Source organism: Cnephaeus nilssonii, assembly GCF_951640355.1.
Source record: "Cnephaeus nilssonii genome assembly, chromosome: 7".
Classification (NCBI taxonomy): Eukaryota; Metazoa; Chordata; class Mammalia; order Chiroptera; family Vespertilionidae; genus Cnephaeus; species Cnephaeus nilssonii.
Window position 1 is genome coordinate 33,806,688 of NC_137078.1, and position 18,590 is coordinate 33,825,277.

The window sequence follows — 18,590 nt, forward strand, 5'->3', positions numbered from 1 at the left end:
GGATCTCTTCTACAGGTGGTTAGGTAATGCCGGGGTGATATCAAGCATCTAGAAGAGTTCAGGAATCTGGAGAAGGCGCTGCATGTAAATTAATAAAGAGACTAGAAATATAATATAAATTTGTAATCCACGGGGGAGCCAGAGGAGGGCTTAGCTTCCGTAACCAAGTTCTCAGAATCTCCAGACCCCTTGCTCTTTATTAACACAAATTACCTATAGATACACATATCAAAGGTAAGGTTTAGAATACAGTAGGCATGTCAGATTGGGGGAACTGCCTTCTGCTGTTCAGGTGTTTGGCCAGCAGGAGGCAATAACATGTAGATTAAAATGCCCTCAGCTGTCTGGCAACAGACAATAATATATGCAAATCTTTAGGTGAGGAAATGCTTTTCAGCCACTCAGTAGGCAATAATATGTATCTTCAGCCCTGCTGAAGCCTCAAGGTTCCATCAACCTTTTGATGAAACTTCTTGCATTTATGACCTGCTGGAATTAGCCTCCCACAGTTAGAGAAGGCCTGTCTAAGGTGACATCTGAGCTGGGACTTGGAATATGTGAAGGAGACAACTGTATGAAGATCTCTGAGGGTTCATTCCAAGCAGAACCAACAGCAAACAAAGCTGGGCATGAAACAGGAATAAAGTTGATAGGCTCAAGGAAGAGGAAGACCAGTGTAGCTGGGATATAGGGACCCAGGGGTAAGTGGTACAAGATCAGATTAGGGAAGAAGGCCAGGCCACTTCATATGAAGTCAAACAGGCAATGGAAAGGACTTTGGATTTTATTCAAATTGAATTAGAGGATCTGAAGCAGGGGAGTAATCTGCTTTGTTTGGATTAATGTTATTACTAATTAATTTAACCCTATTTGTCTTTTATATGTAAGCAAGAGTAGACTTCCTGGGTGGGCTCAAATGCTGGCTTTGCCACTGTTGTGTTACCTTCAGCATGCTAGGTCACATAGTGGTGTTACTTTCACATCTCTCTGCTTCAGTTTTCCATCAGTAAATTGAGAATAATAATAGTATCTACTTTATAGTATTGTTATAAAGAGTAAAATAATAAAATAAATTCGTAGACTAGAGCACATAGTACATATAATGTTAGTTTGATAAATAGCTAGATAGTAGTGACTAATTCGGGGTATGGGGTTAGGGAAATGAACATAGGAAAACTTTGCCTTTCATCCTTTTATGTAATTTGACTTTTTAAAAATTTATTTATAGCTATAAATGCTAACATTAAAAAACAAAAAAGGTCTCAAATAAACAACCTAATCTACAACTTAAGGAACTAGAAAAAAAAACAAACTAAACTCAAAGCTAGCAAAAGGAAAGAAATAATACAGATTGTAGCACAGGCAAAAGAAATAGAGAATAGAAAAACAATAGAAAATGTCAATGAAACCAAAAGTTGGTTCTTTGAAAATATAGACAAACTTTTAGCTAGATGGTCTAAGAAAAAAAGAGGGAAAACTCAAATTGCTAAAATTAGAAATGAAGTGGGGACATTATTACTGATTCTACAGAAATAAAAAGGATTATATGACTACTGTGAACAATTGCATACCAACAAATTGGATAACTTAGATGAATTGGGGAAATTGCTAGAAACATAAAACTTACTAAGAAATAGAAAATCTGAATAGAACTATATATACCTAGTAAGGAGATTGAATCAGTAACCAAAAGTCTCCTCGAAAGAAAAGGACTTGTTGCTTCACTGGTGAATTCTATCAAACATTTAAAGAACTTTCATCAATCCATCTCAAACTTTTCTAAAACAAAAATTGAAGAGGAAGGAATACTTTTTAACTCATTCTGTGAGGCCAGCTTTACCCTGATACCAAAGACACTACACGAAAATTACAGACCAATATCCCTTTCAAACACTGGTGCGAAATCCTCAAAATACTAGAAAACCAAATTCAGCAGTGAATTCAAAGTACCATACAGTCCTGGCTGGGTGGCTCAGGTAGTTTGAACATCGTCCCATATACCAAAAGGTTATGAGTTCAATATCTGGTCAGGACTCAGCATAGTTGCAGGTTCAATTCCCAGTCCTTTGGATGCACATGGGAGGCAACTGATTGATATTTATCTGTCTCATCTCTGACTCATCTCTGACTCATCTCTCTCTCTCTCTGTCTCTCTCTCTCTCTCTCTCTCTCTCTCTCTCTGTCTCTCTCTCTCTCTCTCCTTTCTCTCTCTCCCCTCTCTCTCTAAAAGTCAGTGAACATATATCTTCGGGTGAGGATAAAAAAAATAAATAATAAAGAGATCATGCATCCTAACCAAGTGGGGGTTTATTCCTGGAATGAGGATGGTTCAACATAGGAAAATCGATCAATGTAATACACCACGTTAACAGAAAGAAGGAAAAAGAAAAGGATCATCTCGATTGATGCAGAACAAGTATTTGACAAAATTCAGTACCCTGTCATAATAAGAATAATCAACATATTAGGAATAGAAGGCAACTACCTTAAAATAGTAAAACCCATATGAAAAAAAATGCCCACAGCTTAACACGTTAAGCGCCCAGCCTGTTTTGTCTTCGGGACGGAAAGTAAAGTGTCAGTCACCAGTGACTGACAGAGCGCTTAACATGTTAATGGTGAAAGACTGAAAACTTTTCCTCTAAGATCAGGAACAAGATTAGGATCCCCACTTTTGCCACTTCTATTCATCAAAACACTGGAATTTCTGGCCAGTAGCCAGATCAGTTAGACAAGAAAAAGAAACAAAAGACATCCAAATTGGAAAGGAAGAAGTAAAATGATCTCTCTTGACAGATTCTATGATCTGATGTAAAAAAAAAAAAAACACAAAACACAAAACACTAAAGATTCCACACACAAAAATTATTAGCACTAAGTGAGTTCAGCAAAGTATCATGAAACAAAATCAACACACAAATGTCAGTTGCATTTCTATACAGTAACAATGGCCAAAGCAAAAAGAAAATTAAGAAAACCATTCTATTTACAATAACATCCAAAAGAATACTTAGTAATTAATTTAACCATGGAGGTGAAAGACTTGTACAATGAAAACTTCTGAAATAAATTAAAGACATAAATAAATGGAACACATCCCATGTACATGGGTTGGAATACTAAATATTGTTAACTTGTTAATATTACCCAAAGGCATCTACAAAGTCAATGCAACCCCTATCCAAGTCCCAATGACTTTGTTTTTGTTAATACTCACCCAAGGATATATATTTCCATTGATTTTTAGAGAGAGTGGAAGGGAATGGAAGGAGAGAGAAAGAGAGAAACATTGATGTGAGAGAGACACATCTATTTGTTGCTTCCTACACCCACCCTGACCTGGGCCAGGGATCAAATCTTCAACCCAGGTACATGCCCTTGACCTGGAATCAAACCCATGATCTCTCTAACCACTGAATCACACTGGCCAGGGCCCAATGACAATTTTTGCAGAAATAGAAAACCCCCTTCTAAAATTAATATGGCATCTCAAGGAACCCTTAATAGCCAAAGCAATCTTGGAAAAAAAGTATAAAGCTGGAGGACTCTCACTTGTTATTTCAAATTATACTGTAAAGCTACAGTAATCAAAACAGAGTGATACTGAAGTAATGACCGACATATAAATCAACGGAATAGAATAGAGAACTCAGCCTCACATTTATAGCAGGATGATTTTTGACAAGGGTGCTAAGACCATTCAATAGGAAAGGACTATCTTTTCAACAAATGGTGCTGGGGAAACTGAATATCCACCTGCAAAAGAATGAAGTTGGATCCTTAGCTAATATCATATGCAAAATTAGTCAAAATGGATCAAAGATATAGATGTAAGATCTAAAACTATAAAACTTTTAGATGAAAACTTAGGGTAAAAACTTCATGACATTGGATTTGGCAATGATTTCTTGGGTATGACACCAAAAGGAACAGGCAGCAAAAGTAAAAATAGACAAATTTGGCTTCATGGAAATTTTTATATTTTGTGCAGCCAAAGACAGTATCAGTAAAAAGGCAACCCACAAAATTAGAGAAAATTTACAAATCATATACCTGATAAGGGATTAATGTCCAGAATCTGTAGAGAACTCCTAAAACGCAACAACAAAAAACCCAAACAACTAGATTAAAAAATGGGCAAAGGACTTGGATAGATATTTCTCAAAAAAACACACAAAACAAACACATACAAATGGCCAATAAATACATGAAAAGATGCACAGCATCACTGATCATTAGGGAAATGCAAATTAAAACCACAATTAGATACTGCCTCATACCAATTAGGATGGCTACTGTAAAAAACAACAGCAAATTTGAACCCTTGTGCACTGTTGGTGGGAATGTAAAATGGTACAAGCCACTGCCTAAAACAGTATGGCAGTTCCTCAAAAATATAAAAATAGATGGACCTTATGATCCAGCAGTTCCACTTCTGGGTATATATGTAAAAGGACTGAGGGCAGGGGTTATTTTAGAGATATTTCACACCCATGTTCATGTCAACATGATTCACAATAGCTAAAACATGGAAGCAACCCAAATGCTCATTGGCAGATGAATGGAAATGCAAAATATGATATATTAACAATAGAATATTATTCAACTTTAAAAAGGAAGGAAATCCAGACATATGCTACAATATGCACATAATGCTAAGTGAAATAAACCAGTCACAAAAAGACAAATTCTGTGTGATTCCATTTATATGAGAGAGTAGTCAAAAATCATAAAGACAAAGTAGAAAGGTGATGACAGGGGCTGGGAGGAAAGAGGTAAGAATGAATTATTGTTTAATGGTATAGAGTTTCCATTTTACAAAATAAAGAGGTCTAAAAAGGATGGTGGTGATGGTAGCACAACTTCATTAATGTATACCACGGAACTGTAAACTGAAAATGGTTAAGATGGCAAATATTATGTTTTTATAATTCTACCACAATAAAAAATGGAAAAATAACATTGATGATCATGGTTGGAAAATATATATTTAGGCAAACATTACTTCTGTAATTTAAAAAATTAAGAGGAAAAATATTCAGAGTATGATTTCTAATTTGCAATTTTAAAAGGAAGTCACAGTCTCAGTATTTGTATGTGTGTGTTTTTAGAGGAGGACACTAAAAATATAGTGATAATTTCCTACTTAGCCTAAAGCATCTTGCCATTCTTTTTCACATAGATGTATTTAGGGATTTGGGATAATCTACCAGGGGTTGTGAAATGTCAAATGGAACAAGCACTTCATCTTGATTTTGGAACTGAATTGGAACCAAGAAAAGAAATAGTGTTATTTGATAAACCAACTAGGGGAACTACTGTACAGAAATTCAAAGAAATGGTCTACAGTCTCTTTAAAGTAAGTATATCTATTCAGATGTTGCTAGTGTGAATCAGTACACTCTTCTCAAAGAATTGCCAGGACCTCATTCTAAACCACAAGAATGTTGCTATTCTTTGACCTGTATCAGGACTCCTATCTTGAGAGAAATAATTCAAAGAAAAGAACAAGTGTGTGGAAGATATTTAATTTAATATTATAAGCTAAAAATGTGCAGATATGAGAGGGGAGTTTGATAGTTTGACATTGTAGCTGATACATTTTGAAAAGATGAAATAAAACCAGTACAACCTGATTTGCAAATTATTTTTTTAATTTTAAAGAAATACTCTATACAGAGATTAATTAGAACTATTAAAAGATGAAAACAATTACACTTTTGGAAAGAATCTTTTTTTATATTTATCACTCTTATAATCTTTTTCTATGGAGAGCTTACATTTTCAAATTATTTTATCCCAAGAAACCTTTCAGGGAAATACATTTTTACCTTCATTATTGGAATAATGTAACTTAAAATAATTACATTAATGTGATAACTACAAAAAATAATTTTCAGTTGACCCTCCTTATAATTGGATATGAGCACATTACACTGCAATTTAGCAAGTAAATGTATGAATAAGGCAAAGAATAATTACTAAGTGTCTTAGTTAACTGTATTTATGCAGAGTGTAAGAGGGTTATGGGACTTAGGGTGGCCATTTCTTAATAAACTTAGCCAAGTTTTATTGCATTTACATAAAATATAGTTCTGACTCACTTAGCATCATAAATATTTGGATATGTTTTAAGTTCCTTATGCGGATTCAGTAGCAAAATTATTACTTAGCATGATAATCTCCATAAAGGAAGTTAGTATTTTTTCATTTGCTAACGTCTTAATCTTTATAGGCAAAATTGGGTGACCAGGGAAACCTCTCTGAACTGGTTAATCTCATCTTGACGGTGGCTGATGGAGACAAAGACGGCCAGGTTTCCTTGGGAGAAGCAAAGTCAGCATGGGCACTTCTTCAATTAAATGAATTTCTTCTCATGGTGATACTTCAAGATAAGGAACATACCCCCAAATTAATGGGATTCTGTGGTGATCTCTATGTAATGGAAAGTGTTGAATATACCTCTCTTTATGGAATAAGCCTTCCATGGGTCATTGAACTTTTTATTCCATCTGGGTTCAGAAGAAGCATGGATCAGTTGTTCACACCATCATGGCCCAGAAAGGCTAAAATAGCCATAGGACTTCTCGAGTTTGTGGAAGATGTTTTCCACGGCCCCTATGGAAACTTCCTCATGTGTGATACTAGTGCCAAAAACCTAGGATATAATGATAAGTATGATTTGAAAATGGTGGACATGAGAAAAATTGTGCCAGAGACAAACCTGAAAGAACTTATAAAGGATCGTCACTGTGAGTCTGATTTGGACTGTGTCTATGGCACGGATTGTCGAACTAGCTGTGATCAGAGTACCATGAAGTGTACTTCAGAAGTGATACAACCAAACTTGGCAAAAGCCTGTCAGTTACTCAAAGACTACCTATTGCGTGGTGCTCCAAGTGAAATTCGTGAAGAATTAGAAAAGCAACTTTATTCTTGTATTGCTCTCAAAGTCACAGCAAATCAAATGGAAATGGAACATTCTTTGATACTAAATAACCTAAAAACATTACTGTGGAAGAAAATTTCCTACACAAATGACTCTTAGTTCATTTGGACATTGTGACCATTGTGGGAAACTTACCACTTAGAAAAGTTTAAGCATTCTAAAAAAATGGCTTCTGGTCGAAATCCCTGCCAGTACAAAACTCATTTCCTCTTCCTAAGAAGCCATCATCTTAAAACACATGTCTATTGCTGACTGACAGGAGGTATAGGATCAATAGGTCCCCCAAAATGTAATTCCTGCTTTCAGAAGTCCCGGTACATTTCCCAGTACATTCACTGTGTATCTATTTTGACTGACTTAAAATAATGCTGTGAGCCTCATTCCAGACATCAACAGTGAGATTGTTTTGTAGATTTGTTAGCCAAAATACCACTGCTGGAAACATTGTTTGCATTGAAGCTGCTGTTTAAAATTTATACATAAATTTACTAATGTCTTAGCATGGTCAAGTTTGCACATTAACAGAAATGAAGACTGCAAAGCAGATAAATTAAAATTACTGATTTATAAATAGATGTTAATAGTATGCTTTGTTGTATTATGACTTAAACCCATTTTAACTCAGACATCATACTTTATGTGGCTTCAGAGCCTGTTTTTTTATTCTCACCCAAGGATGTTTTTAGGGAGTGGAAGACAAACTTCAAAAGTGAGAGAAACACGATTGGTTGCTTCCTGCACACATCCCGACCTGGACCTGGAGGAGCCTGCAACCTAGATAATTGCCCTTGACCAGAATCGAACCTAGGACCCAACACCTCCACAGGCCAATGCTCTATCCACTGAGCCAAACCAGCTAGGGCACTTCACAGCCTCTTAGACCTAACATGTGTTTTACTTAGCAACACGTAATTGACATGAAAATGGACGAGCTTTCCACCTTAGATTCAAATGGTCCATATCTTGGTATCAGCCAGCCAACTTAAGGCCACAGACCCTCTCCAGATCCATTTATCTTGAATTTGTCATGAAGAGACATTAAGAGGACTCTGAAATCAGAACTTGACATTTTCAAACAAATGACCGAAGGGCTATTTTTAGAGGCACATAAATTTATTCATTAAGCATTTTCTCATATAAACTAAATATACAAAAATTTGCTCCTCTCTCATGTTTATTCAGATCTGGCCATGTACCCTTCAACATCTCCATAAAATTACACCTCTTTTAGAGGAAAGACCCAGTATTTTCTGCTCAAAGATATAATCTGATTCAAGTATCTTAGCTATGTGACCTTCATTGGACAGCTTCCTTTCAAAAATGGAACCCACGGATTAATACGTTTTGATTACTTTAAAATCACATACTTTGAAGGTACCTTTCTTCCTACTAATCATCTGGTTACAATGAAAGAAATATTTCCTAGTGGAAGGCTGGTATGTTGCTTGTCAGACTTGAGAACAGAAGCCCAAGCAGCAGGTGTGAGATGATATGCAAGACATCTTTTTCTGGAAAAAATCTATACTTGTTTCTTGAGGAAAAATACTGCCAATTTCAGGGTATTTCCTACAGTTTCATTAACAAGAGCTCAACACAGAAATAGCTGTTTGCCTAATAAGTTTATTGTCTCTGAAAAATCATAGAAAATTGTGATTTGGTTTATTAGCTCTCAGCAGCCCGTTCCTGAGCTCTGAGGAAGCTTGCTTTCTTCTGAGCTACCCGATCTTTCTTCTGGGCAAGAGACATTTTGGGACGGTTCCACCTATAAAACAAAAAAGAGACAGAAATGTTATCTTAAAAATACAGCTAACGAGGACAGAGATGTGTTTTATTTGTAATAAGATTTCCAATACATGCACTTATTATTTTAGGCTAATTTTCCCAACCCCCAACTTGTGATACTGTCCTATTACCACACAGTGCCAAAAATCAAATAAACACATTAGTACAATGTTTAGAATCATTATTACCAGTAACTGGTAGTTACACTGTACTAGGATAGAATGAACCACCTCAGTAGCTTCTGAGGCTAATCTATTTCTATCACCACAATTACTTTAGCAAACCTGGTTCCCTTCACTTCTGCAACATCATGCAGAGTTAGTGATCGAGTTTGCACTTTACTCAGAGTCTGAGTTAAGATGAAACAAGGCAAGTTTGGAACCATTCCTAACCTCTCTTTCTTGAAAAGAAAACAGTAAGATGCATACCTCTTCTTTTTAACTTCTTTCTTAGGCTTCTTTTCATAGACTGGATTCTCTCGTATAGCAGTATGAGCTTTCTTATACATCTCCTCCATCTGAAACAAAGCAAAGCAAACAGTACTTGGTTTCATTTCATATGCCCTAAACAATAATGCAACATACCGTAATCTATTACTTGCTCTATTTTGTCTTTCTAAGCCGGATTCTCAAAAGGCACTAAACTAGGTCAGTGTCGGTATCTGCTTAAATTTCTAAATGTAATCTCTAAATTTCTTTTCCTAAGAAGATCCCCCCCCCTTTTTTTTTTACCATAGGTAATGTGAGTTGACATTATCCACAAAACTCAACTCAACTTTTTAATACATTTTTACTGATTTCAGAGAGGGAGAGGAAAAGATAGAAACATCAATGAGAAAGAATCATTGACCAGTTGCATCCTGCACGCCCCACAATGAGGATCGAGCCCGAAACCCAGGCATGTGCCCTGACCAGGAACTGAATAGTAACCTCCTGGTTCATAGTCAAAGCTCAACCACTGTGCAATGCGGGCCCAGCTCAACTTTTTCTTGAAGAGAAATTTGCCTGCATTTCTTAGGACTTTGGGTATATTTTTTAAGTCATTCAAAGTTTAGAGCAAAATGATTTCTGTACAAACACATTTTATGCTCATTTAAAATACTGCCTGACCTAAATTCTTTCATTGAAGTGAGGATAAATGCCAAAACAAAATTTTTTAAGAGTTTATGGGGACATGACTAGGTGGCTCGGTTGGTTGGAGCATCATCTTGTACACCAAAAAAGTTCAAGAGTCAACTGTAAATGACTTGATTCTGTGCAAAACCACCCATGAAAGAGCAGATATAAAATGCCTGAGTACTCATTATCAAAATATAATAAAAATTACAGCCCCATAAAGAATGAATCAGGTAATCAATCCAGGTCTCTAAAATTATTTAATGTGGAGAGAACATGATTACTACATGCATTTGTGGAAACCAATGCAAAACTTGTCACTACATGAGACCTCAACCACCTAAATCCCTTTTGAAAGTTAATTTCTCTACCTCTTTTAGCAGTCTAATACAGTTCTCCACTGTATTTAACAAACCCATTTGATGACTTCACTTGTAATTAAAAAAAAAATCAAACAAAAATCTAAGCAACCCAGTTTATTTTTTTCAAAAGCTCAGACAAGCAAGAAATACAACCATTTTTGTAGACAACGCCATGAATTTAGGTAAAGACCACTTCCTGTTGGAGACATGTCAGGTGTCTGCATAGGACTTCATATGCACTCATAGAAAAGATGCCTCCATAGGTAAAATTAATAAGTTGGAAAGTACATTAGCCAAAGAGTGGTCCCGGCTGAAGCATGAAATCGACATAGGAAACAGACATCTGAAAACAGACTGTTTGAAAAGTCTCAATTAAGTCCTATGTAACATGAAGAAAGCAAGAAATGGTTTATGGGGAAAAATTCTACAGGTTGCCCTAATAAAAATTACAGCCCCAGTTTGACTCAGTGAATAAGAGCGTTGACCTGCAGACTGAAGGGTCCAATGTTCAATTCAGGTCAAGGGCACATGCCTGGGTTGTAGGCTTGATCCCCATTAGGGGGTGTGCAGGAGGCAGCTGATCAATGATTCACTCTCATCATTGATATTTCTATCTCTTTCTTCCTCTCTAAAATCAATTAAAAATATTTTTAAAAAATTGCAGGTCAAGTAGAATCAGTACAAGCAGGTCAAGGAGTGAACAAGAATGGTATCAGTAATAAGGGAATATACTCATGTATAAATACATGCACCTACATAGCTAATATAAAACTATCTTTTTCCTAGTTCAAAACTCAACCTAGCCCTAGCTGGTTTGCCTCAGTGGATAGAGTGTCAGCCTGCGGATTGGTCCCGTATTCAATTCTGATCAAGGGCACATGCCCAGGTTGCGGGCTCCATCCCCAGTAGGGGGTGTGCAGGAGGCAGCCAATCAACGAACGATTCTCTCATCATTGATGTTTCTATCTCTTCCTCCCTCTCTGAAACCAATAAAAATATATTAAAAAAACAAACTCAACCTATGTGCTTATCCAGCCCTACATTGTGTACAAAGCACACAAAGTAATCTTTTCCCAATAAAATTATATTTTAATAGCCAAAGCTATACCCCCCCCAAAAAAAATCTAACTATTTCTTAATATAACCTACCTATTTATATATAAATCTGTATTTGTGAGAGTTTTATAGTACTCAGCATAATTTTTTTGTTGTTGTTGTTAATCCTCACCTAAGGATATTTTCCCCTTGATTTTTAGAGAGTGAGAGGGAGAAAGGGAGGGAGGGGAAGAGAGAAACATCAATTTGAGAGAGACACATCCATTAGCTGGCTCCTGCACATAGCCTGATCAGGGCTGGGGATGAACCTGCAACCCAGACACATGCCCTTGAACTGGAATTGAACCCTCGACCCCTTGGTGAGCGGGCTGACCTTCTTAACCATTAGCCATGCCAGCCAGGGCCTAGTGTGATTTCGCTACAATTTCAAAACTGGCGCTATGTTCTATGCTTTCACTACAATTTCAAAACTGGCACTATCATAAATTACTCCAATGCATTAATAGAGAGAGGTCTGGAGACACAACTTAAGAGTGATCAATTTTCCAACATTAAACTCACTTTTACAAACACTGTTCCCTTTAATTCAGCATCACACAGAACTAATGTTAAAATACATCTCACCCTAGCCGGTTTGACTCAGTGGATAGAGCGTCAGCCTGGGGATTGAAGGGTCATAGGTTCGATTCCGGTTAAGGGCACATGCCCCGGTTGCAGGCTCGATCCCCAGTAGGGGGTATGCAGGAGGCAGCCGATCAATGATTCTCATTGATGTTTCTCTCTCTCTCTCTCTAAAATCAATAAAATAAATCTGTACATCTCTCTGTGTGTGTGCCTGAGACATTCAGAAAGTCCAGAACATAGCACTTGTTTGCTATGAAGAAAGCATCTTTCTTCCCCATTGTCTCAAAATGAATGAAGTTTAGTAAATAGCATCTCCTACCAGAGTGGGTAGAGTCCTATGAAATCTAGAAATACAGAACAGCCAAATTCAATAAAAGCCACCAAAGGCTTTAGATTTGGATACTTAAAACCTGCCATCCGCCAAAACCGGTTTGGCTCAGTGGATAGAGCATCGGTCTGCGGACTGAAAGGTCCCAGGTTCGATTCTGGTCAAGGGCATGTACATTGGTTGCGGGCACATCCCCGGTGGGGGGTGTGCAGGAGGCAGCTGGTCGATGTTTCTCTCTCATCGATGTTTCTAGCTCTCTATCCCTCTCCCTTCCTCTCTGTGGAAAATCAATAAAAATATATTTAAAAAAACAAAAACACAAAAAAACAAAAACACCTGCCATCCTTCAGCATGTAAGATTCCTAAAAACATATTGACAAGTCTAGCTCATCATACTATCTTATCCTTTAGCCTACCCTGTGTTGAACATCCCAATTTCATTTTAAGCCAAGGACAGTTTATACAATTCTGTCTGTACCTATGAACATGCCCATATTCAACTGTTAACCTGAAATAAAACTAAATAATTATAATGTACCCAACAAAAAAACAAGTAGTAAACCTGGTTCCATAAATGAACCATACATTCATCTTTAGTTAAAATTTTTACCATGTCTGGAGTTACGTTGTTCTTTATATATTGAGAGAACTGTTTCTTGTAAGCATCTTCATCTTCTTCCATTAGATAGCGCATATAATCTGCAACGTTCTGACCCATGATGTGCTTCCGATGTACTTCTGCATTGAATTCCTTGCTTTCTGAATCATAACCAGGGAATCGTTTGGTACTAAAATAAAGTTTTTCACATTTAGTATATGTTGATTGAAATCAGTTCACTAGCAGGAATTTATTTTAGTAGCTGCCATCAGTCCCGTCTTGAAACAATTAATTGCATCATATGCAACCGAAGGACCAACTACTGACTGCTCAGTTAGTGGGATATCATCATTTAGCAGCTAATTTCTCAATTTCAGATTAGAAAATCATAGCACAGTACCTTTAAAAACCACTAAATGAACCAAGGCATTTCCCCACCATAAAGTTAGTTCTCATCATAAAAAAGGGTTTCAAAACTGCTCCCCCCAAATCCTACAATTTCTCAGTGGTGCCTCAGGGTACATGGGAGTGATTCATCCCAAGTCACACAGGTGCCCTCTAACATAACTGCAGATACTCAAAAAGAAACAAAAAACCCTCCCCCTACATTGTAAGATTAAGTTCCAGGCTTACAAACATAAACATCTAAAAATTTGGATAAATCAACAACCACTAAAATATTCATAAGATAGTAAATAACTTTTATATTTACTCAGCAATAACAATCACTAATTTGAACTAAATAACCAAATTAAAACCACCTACTTCGCTTCTAAGACCAGCCTACAATCTTGTTTCCAGTTTAAAGTCTAGAAATCTAAGTCTCTCAAACCTTTTCTAGTCTACTTTTTCCCATAATTCAGTAAAGCCATTCTCTTTCTGAATGAAAGAGAAAAAAAAGACAATGCATTGGAGGGGAAGAGGGAGTGGTGGTGAAACCAAGCTGCTCATTTCTAACCAAAACTAAATCACACATAAAAGGTAGTGGTTTCAACCCCAGCCCTTCCACTTACTGGTTCTAAAACCTTGGACAAGTCATTTGTGTCTCTTCATTTGTACAATGAGTTACCAATTCTTTCCTGTCCTGCCAGGTTCCCTTTGCACAGTGCCTAGCATATAGCGGGCACACAATGAGAGCTACTATTACTTTAACTCAGTAATCTCCACAGTCCAACTAATTAGAAACAGTAAGTACTGGAGTCCAGGCAATGAGGCCTTGGATACTATATTACCTGTGAGGGATAGATAGGCCTCCATCCACAGCTCCCTTCAGGGCCCCAAAAACTTTATTTCCAGTAGTAGTTCTGGCAAGCCCTGCATCCAAATAGCAGGTGAAGGCACCAGGTTGACCATCAATGCTTTCCACGTTGTATTCATCTCCAGTCACCTCCACCTGGCCTTCATAGATCTTGTCCATGCCAAACCTATTGAGAAGCTATTAACAAAGAAGCCAATCTTAATACCTGTCTGAATATACTCCAACAACTCTAACAGTATCTCACGTCACAACTTTAATGACCTCTGACAAAAAAATTTCTTTCCTATTTATCCCCTAATCCCAATCTACTTTTAAATAAATTTTTAAACGCTACAAAAAGAAACTTCAATTTGTTAACAACTTTATTCAATAGCTTCTTAATCTGCTACATGTCCATATTTGATTTGTGCAGCAATTAGGATATACATAACTTTGATTTTTAAAAATTTACTCAAGGGAGGCCCAGCCGGCGTGGCTCAGTGGTTGAGCATTGACCTATGAACCAGGTGGTCACGGTTTGAGTCCTCATCAGGGAACATGCCTGGGTTGCAGGCTCAGTCCCCAGTGCAGGGTGTGCAGGAGGAGGCAGCCAATCAATGATTGATTCTCTCATCACTGATGTTTCTACATGCTCCCTCCCTTTCTCTCTGAAATCACAAAAAATATATTTTAAGTAAATAAATAAAATAAATTTACTCAAGGGAGGTAATCACATTACTTCAGTCATATTTGGCTACAATTCAAAGCCAAATATTAAATGTTATCACGTAGTTTTGAGGAATAGGATCCTGCATTGAAGACATCTTCTGCGGCTCTGATACATTATGTTAATATGCACCACTCCTCTGCTAACACCTATCGCCTGAAAAGCAGTGCCTTTGCACCAAGTTGCTCTCATATATAAAGACAATGTTACCCACCCCCACTCAGACATGTTTATGACCAATGAAGATGTGGATCCCCAACAATGATGCATGCTTAACAATTCCACTGCAAAACAAGGTCAGCAACTGAGAAAAAATAAGGCAAAGTCACATTTTCATCTTTTCTGCATGTTATAAGAAATGCTGCCACCCAAAGGTAAAGATTAAAACAAAAACAGCCACACACACACACACACACACACACACACACACACACACGAATGCAGCCCCCCAAGTTTAAAACATTGCTTCTCAAAATTTAACGTGCATATAAATCACTTGGACATCCTATTAAAACAAATTCTGAAGGTCTGGAGTAGTCTGCATTTTTAATGTACGCTTATGGTCAGAAGATCATTTCTGAGTAGATCTGTCCAATAAGGTAGCCACTAAGGAACCACAAGTGGCTATTCAAATTTAAGTTAAAAATTCAGTTCATTAGAAGCATTTCAAGTGCTCAACAACCACATGTGGCTGCTGGCTACCCCTGGCTGCCATATCAAACAGACTGCAGGAAATTCTATTGGTTTAGACATACCCAACAAACAGAGCAGAAAACAGGAAAACTGTCCCCCAAAATTATTAGAAAATGCATTGCTGTCTCAAAGCTTGTATTTATAAAAGTATCTTTCCTAATGATGCTCTTGTAAGAAGCGGCAGGGTAACAACAGGCACTCTCTTGACCCAACAGCTGAAGGTATCTTATCCATGAGTAAACATCTTTCAGACAACTCCAAGCGATGAGTCAATTCCAAGATACATCAATTATAAAGTAATCCTGTACATACCCTGCGGGCCAGCAGCAGGCCAGTACAATATGCTGCAGCATAATTTGTCAGGCCAACCTTCACACCGTACTTTGGGAGTTCATGAGCATAAGCTGCACAAACTATCATATCTCCTTCTATACGGGCGTAAGCAATCTATAGAAGAGAAAAACCAGGTTAGTCATCTGCTTTACTATTTGTCCTAAACGCCTTTGTATTCAAAGAACTTGAAGAAAAAAATCTGGACACAGTTCTGCATCACTTAAAATCTTTGTTAAACCCAGTTACCTTCCACTAATTATGTCTTGGTCAACTATAGCAGGTAGATTTGAGACTAAACATGTTTGACTAAAGCTAAAATTACCACATGGGCATTGAATACTGAATTGCCTTCGGAATAAATTATACTCTAGTTCAGGCGTCCTCAAACTACGGCCCGCGGGCCACATGTGGGTGTTTTTGCCGTTTTGTTTTTTTACTTCAAAATAAGATATGTGCAGTGTGCATAGGAATTTGTTCATAGTTTTTTTTAAACTATAGTCCGGCCCTCCAACGGTCTGAGGGACAGTGAACTGGCCCCCTGTTTAAAAAGTTTGAGGACTCCTGTTCTAGTTCCTTCCTTCTAAGTGCTGAAAAGACTTAGCTAGATTAGCTGGTGAATTAGAGGCACTTTGAAAAGTCAAACCAAGTCCCAATTTCAAACATCTTTTGAACTAAGCACATTTTAAGTCCAATAATGATCCGACACCCAGTGCTTAGTTATCTGTCCTTAGGCATGGAGGGACACATGCCTTCACAACCACAAATTAGTGAGCCCAGAAAACAGGTGTGCTTGCCTCCTGCAAAAAGGCCCCAAAAATCTCAAATAAAAAAAAATTCCCGCCCTAGCCGGTTTGGCTCAGTGGATGGAGCATTGGCCTTCGAACTGAAGGGTCCCAGGTTCGATTCTGGTCGGGGCAGGTGCCCAGGTTGTGGGCTCGATCCCCAGTGGGGGACTTGCAGAAGGCAGCCAATCCATGATTCTCTCTCATCATGGCTCTCTCTCTCTCTCCCTCTTCCTTCCTCTATGAAATCAATAAAAATAAAAATAAATTTTCCCTCGTCGTCAAGTTCCAGAAAATTATCTTCTAGGAGCACACTGCCACTTTCTGGAGGTCTTGTACGTGGAAGACAACGTCACATATAACAATTAAAACCTATTTCAAACAATAAGCAGGAATAAGGACAATCTTAAAGCATAATTTAACCTTCCCAACAACCTACCTCTTCCAAGAGCAGCGGATACCTACGTGGCACGTAAGGCCACACAGGGACAGCAAGGACGTAGTCCATGACAAAGCCTGCCCCTCTACTGGGGCTGAAATGGGCCAGAACCTTCTACTCGGGTCTCAAATTTGGCCTTCCACCCCACCGCCCCCCTACAAAATGGCAAGAGTAACAGAAACTCCTCTAATCCTCATTTCCCCCCCAATTAAAAAATAAATAAACGGGATTAAACTGGGTCAGGATTGCCAACGTGGCTGATCTTAAGCCAGTATTTTTTAAAGTACCAACTGCCCAGGCTCCAATTTAAGACCCACAAAAAGGAAAAGAACGAACTCAATGGCTCCGCACGGGATGGACCTTCTCGTGCATCCGGGTGCTTTGATCCCCAAGTACAGCGTCTCTGGCCCAGGGAGTCGGGAGTCAGGGGGAGGTGGGGTTGACCATCACTGGCGTCTCCGATGCACCTTACCTGACAGATGATATCTCTGTTGGTTACGCGAACTATCATCCTGTATTTAGGTGTGTTGTACTTATTTTTATCCTGGATTACCAAGCGTTTCCGGGCATAGTAATCAGTTTTACCCTCTGAAGAAAAAAAATAAATAAAATTTTTTTAAGAAAGTCTATTCCACTGTAGAACAGATTCCTTTAATATTGTGAAGACGAACACCGGCCCATACCTCGCCGTCTTCTGAATTTCACTTGGTATCGCTTGAAGTAGGCCTTGTTCTTGACAACTTTCACAAACCCCTTTAAGAAAGATGTTATTACACGTTTTAGCTTACGATACTTCTGACATCCGAGTTGTAACAAAGTAACATTTGCATTTCAAGTGAATCTGGGTAACTGCCACTTTCGTCGAGTCCAGCCTCTCAAACCACCCAGGGTCAGGAGCCACTTTTCCTACCTCCCATCTGTCAAGCCTGCTAAGCGCCTTCCCCAAACCACCCGCCCCGCTCCCGGGAAACCCACGCAGCAGCCGGGAGCCGGGCTGGGTCCGCGCGGCCGCAGCCCGTCTGCACTCGGCATCCCCCAGCTGGTCCGAGGCCGCCGCATGCAAGCTCCCCTGCCCGCCGCCCGCGGGGCCCCCTCGGACGAGCCGGCAGTATCCCCGCAGCCTGTCTACTAAGCTCCTCGGCCCCCACCTCCTCCATCTGCCGCTTCAGCTCCTTCTCTCCGTCCACCCCCTTCCCCCACAAGCTGGGCGGCAGCCATTAAGGCCATGCTGGGGAGCGGCTGCCCGACCAGGACCGAGCTGCAATCTAATGCCATCCGACCCCTGCGCCGCGCGAGACCAACTCTAGGCTGGCATTAGGGCAACGTGAGGGAACCCCCATCCATCTGTAGTCCCGAGATCGGGATACCCACTCACCATCCTGCGGAAGAGAGACCCACGGCCGCGGCTTGCCACAGACCTGCAGGCCTAGCCTAACTCCGGTGGAGAAAAAGGGCCCAGCCCGTGCGCAGGCGCAGTATGTAGCGCCGGCGATCACGCAAGCGACGTGGAGAAGAGAGATCCTCTTGCCGTCAGGCGTGCGGCGTGCCGCCTCCTGCTGGTGGGA

General features: G+C 39.0%; 2 protein-coding genes across 3 annotated transcripts in view; one reads left to right on the forward strand and one right to left on the reverse strand.

Moving 5' to 3' along the window:
* The window catches only part of DIPK1A (divergent protein kinase domain 1A), a 117,421-nt gene extending 109,026 nt beyond the window's left edge, over positions 1-8,395 (forward strand). Inside the window, exons 4-5 of the mRNA XM_079777000.1 lie at positions 5,183-5,359; positions 6,236-8,395. Of these exons, the coding sequence (XP_079633126.1) occupies positions 5,183-5,359; positions 6,236-7,048 (990 nt within the window). The 3' untranslated portion in view covers positions 7,049-8,395. The remainder of the gene's footprint in view (positions 1-5,182; positions 5,360-6,235) is intronic.
* A 154-nt stretch (positions 8,396-8,549) lies between these two features.
* RPL5 (ribosomal protein L5) lies at positions 8,550-18,515 on the reverse strand. 2 transcript variants are annotated; one of them, XM_079777003.1, is made up of 8 exons: positions 18,401-18,515; positions 17,709-17,778; positions 17,498-17,613; positions 15,784-15,918; positions 14,047-14,249; positions 12,826-13,004; positions 9,160-9,244; positions 8,550-8,711 (listed from the first exon to the last, which is right to left on the reverse strand). In XM_079777003.1, exons 1-8 carry the CDS (start codon positions 18,401-18,403, stop codon positions 8,612-8,614), a joined length of 891 nt encoding a protein of 296 aa, XP_079633129.1. In that variant the 5' UTR covers positions 18,404-18,515; the 3' UTR covers positions 8,550-8,611. The 2 variants fall into 2 exon arrangements, with proteins under 2 accessions (XP_079633129.1, XP_079633128.1); XM_079777002.1 differs by having other exon boundaries at positions 9,160-9,248; positions 12,827-13,004; positions 18,401-18,508.
* Between the last annotated feature and the right edge of the window lie 75 nt (positions 18,516-18,590).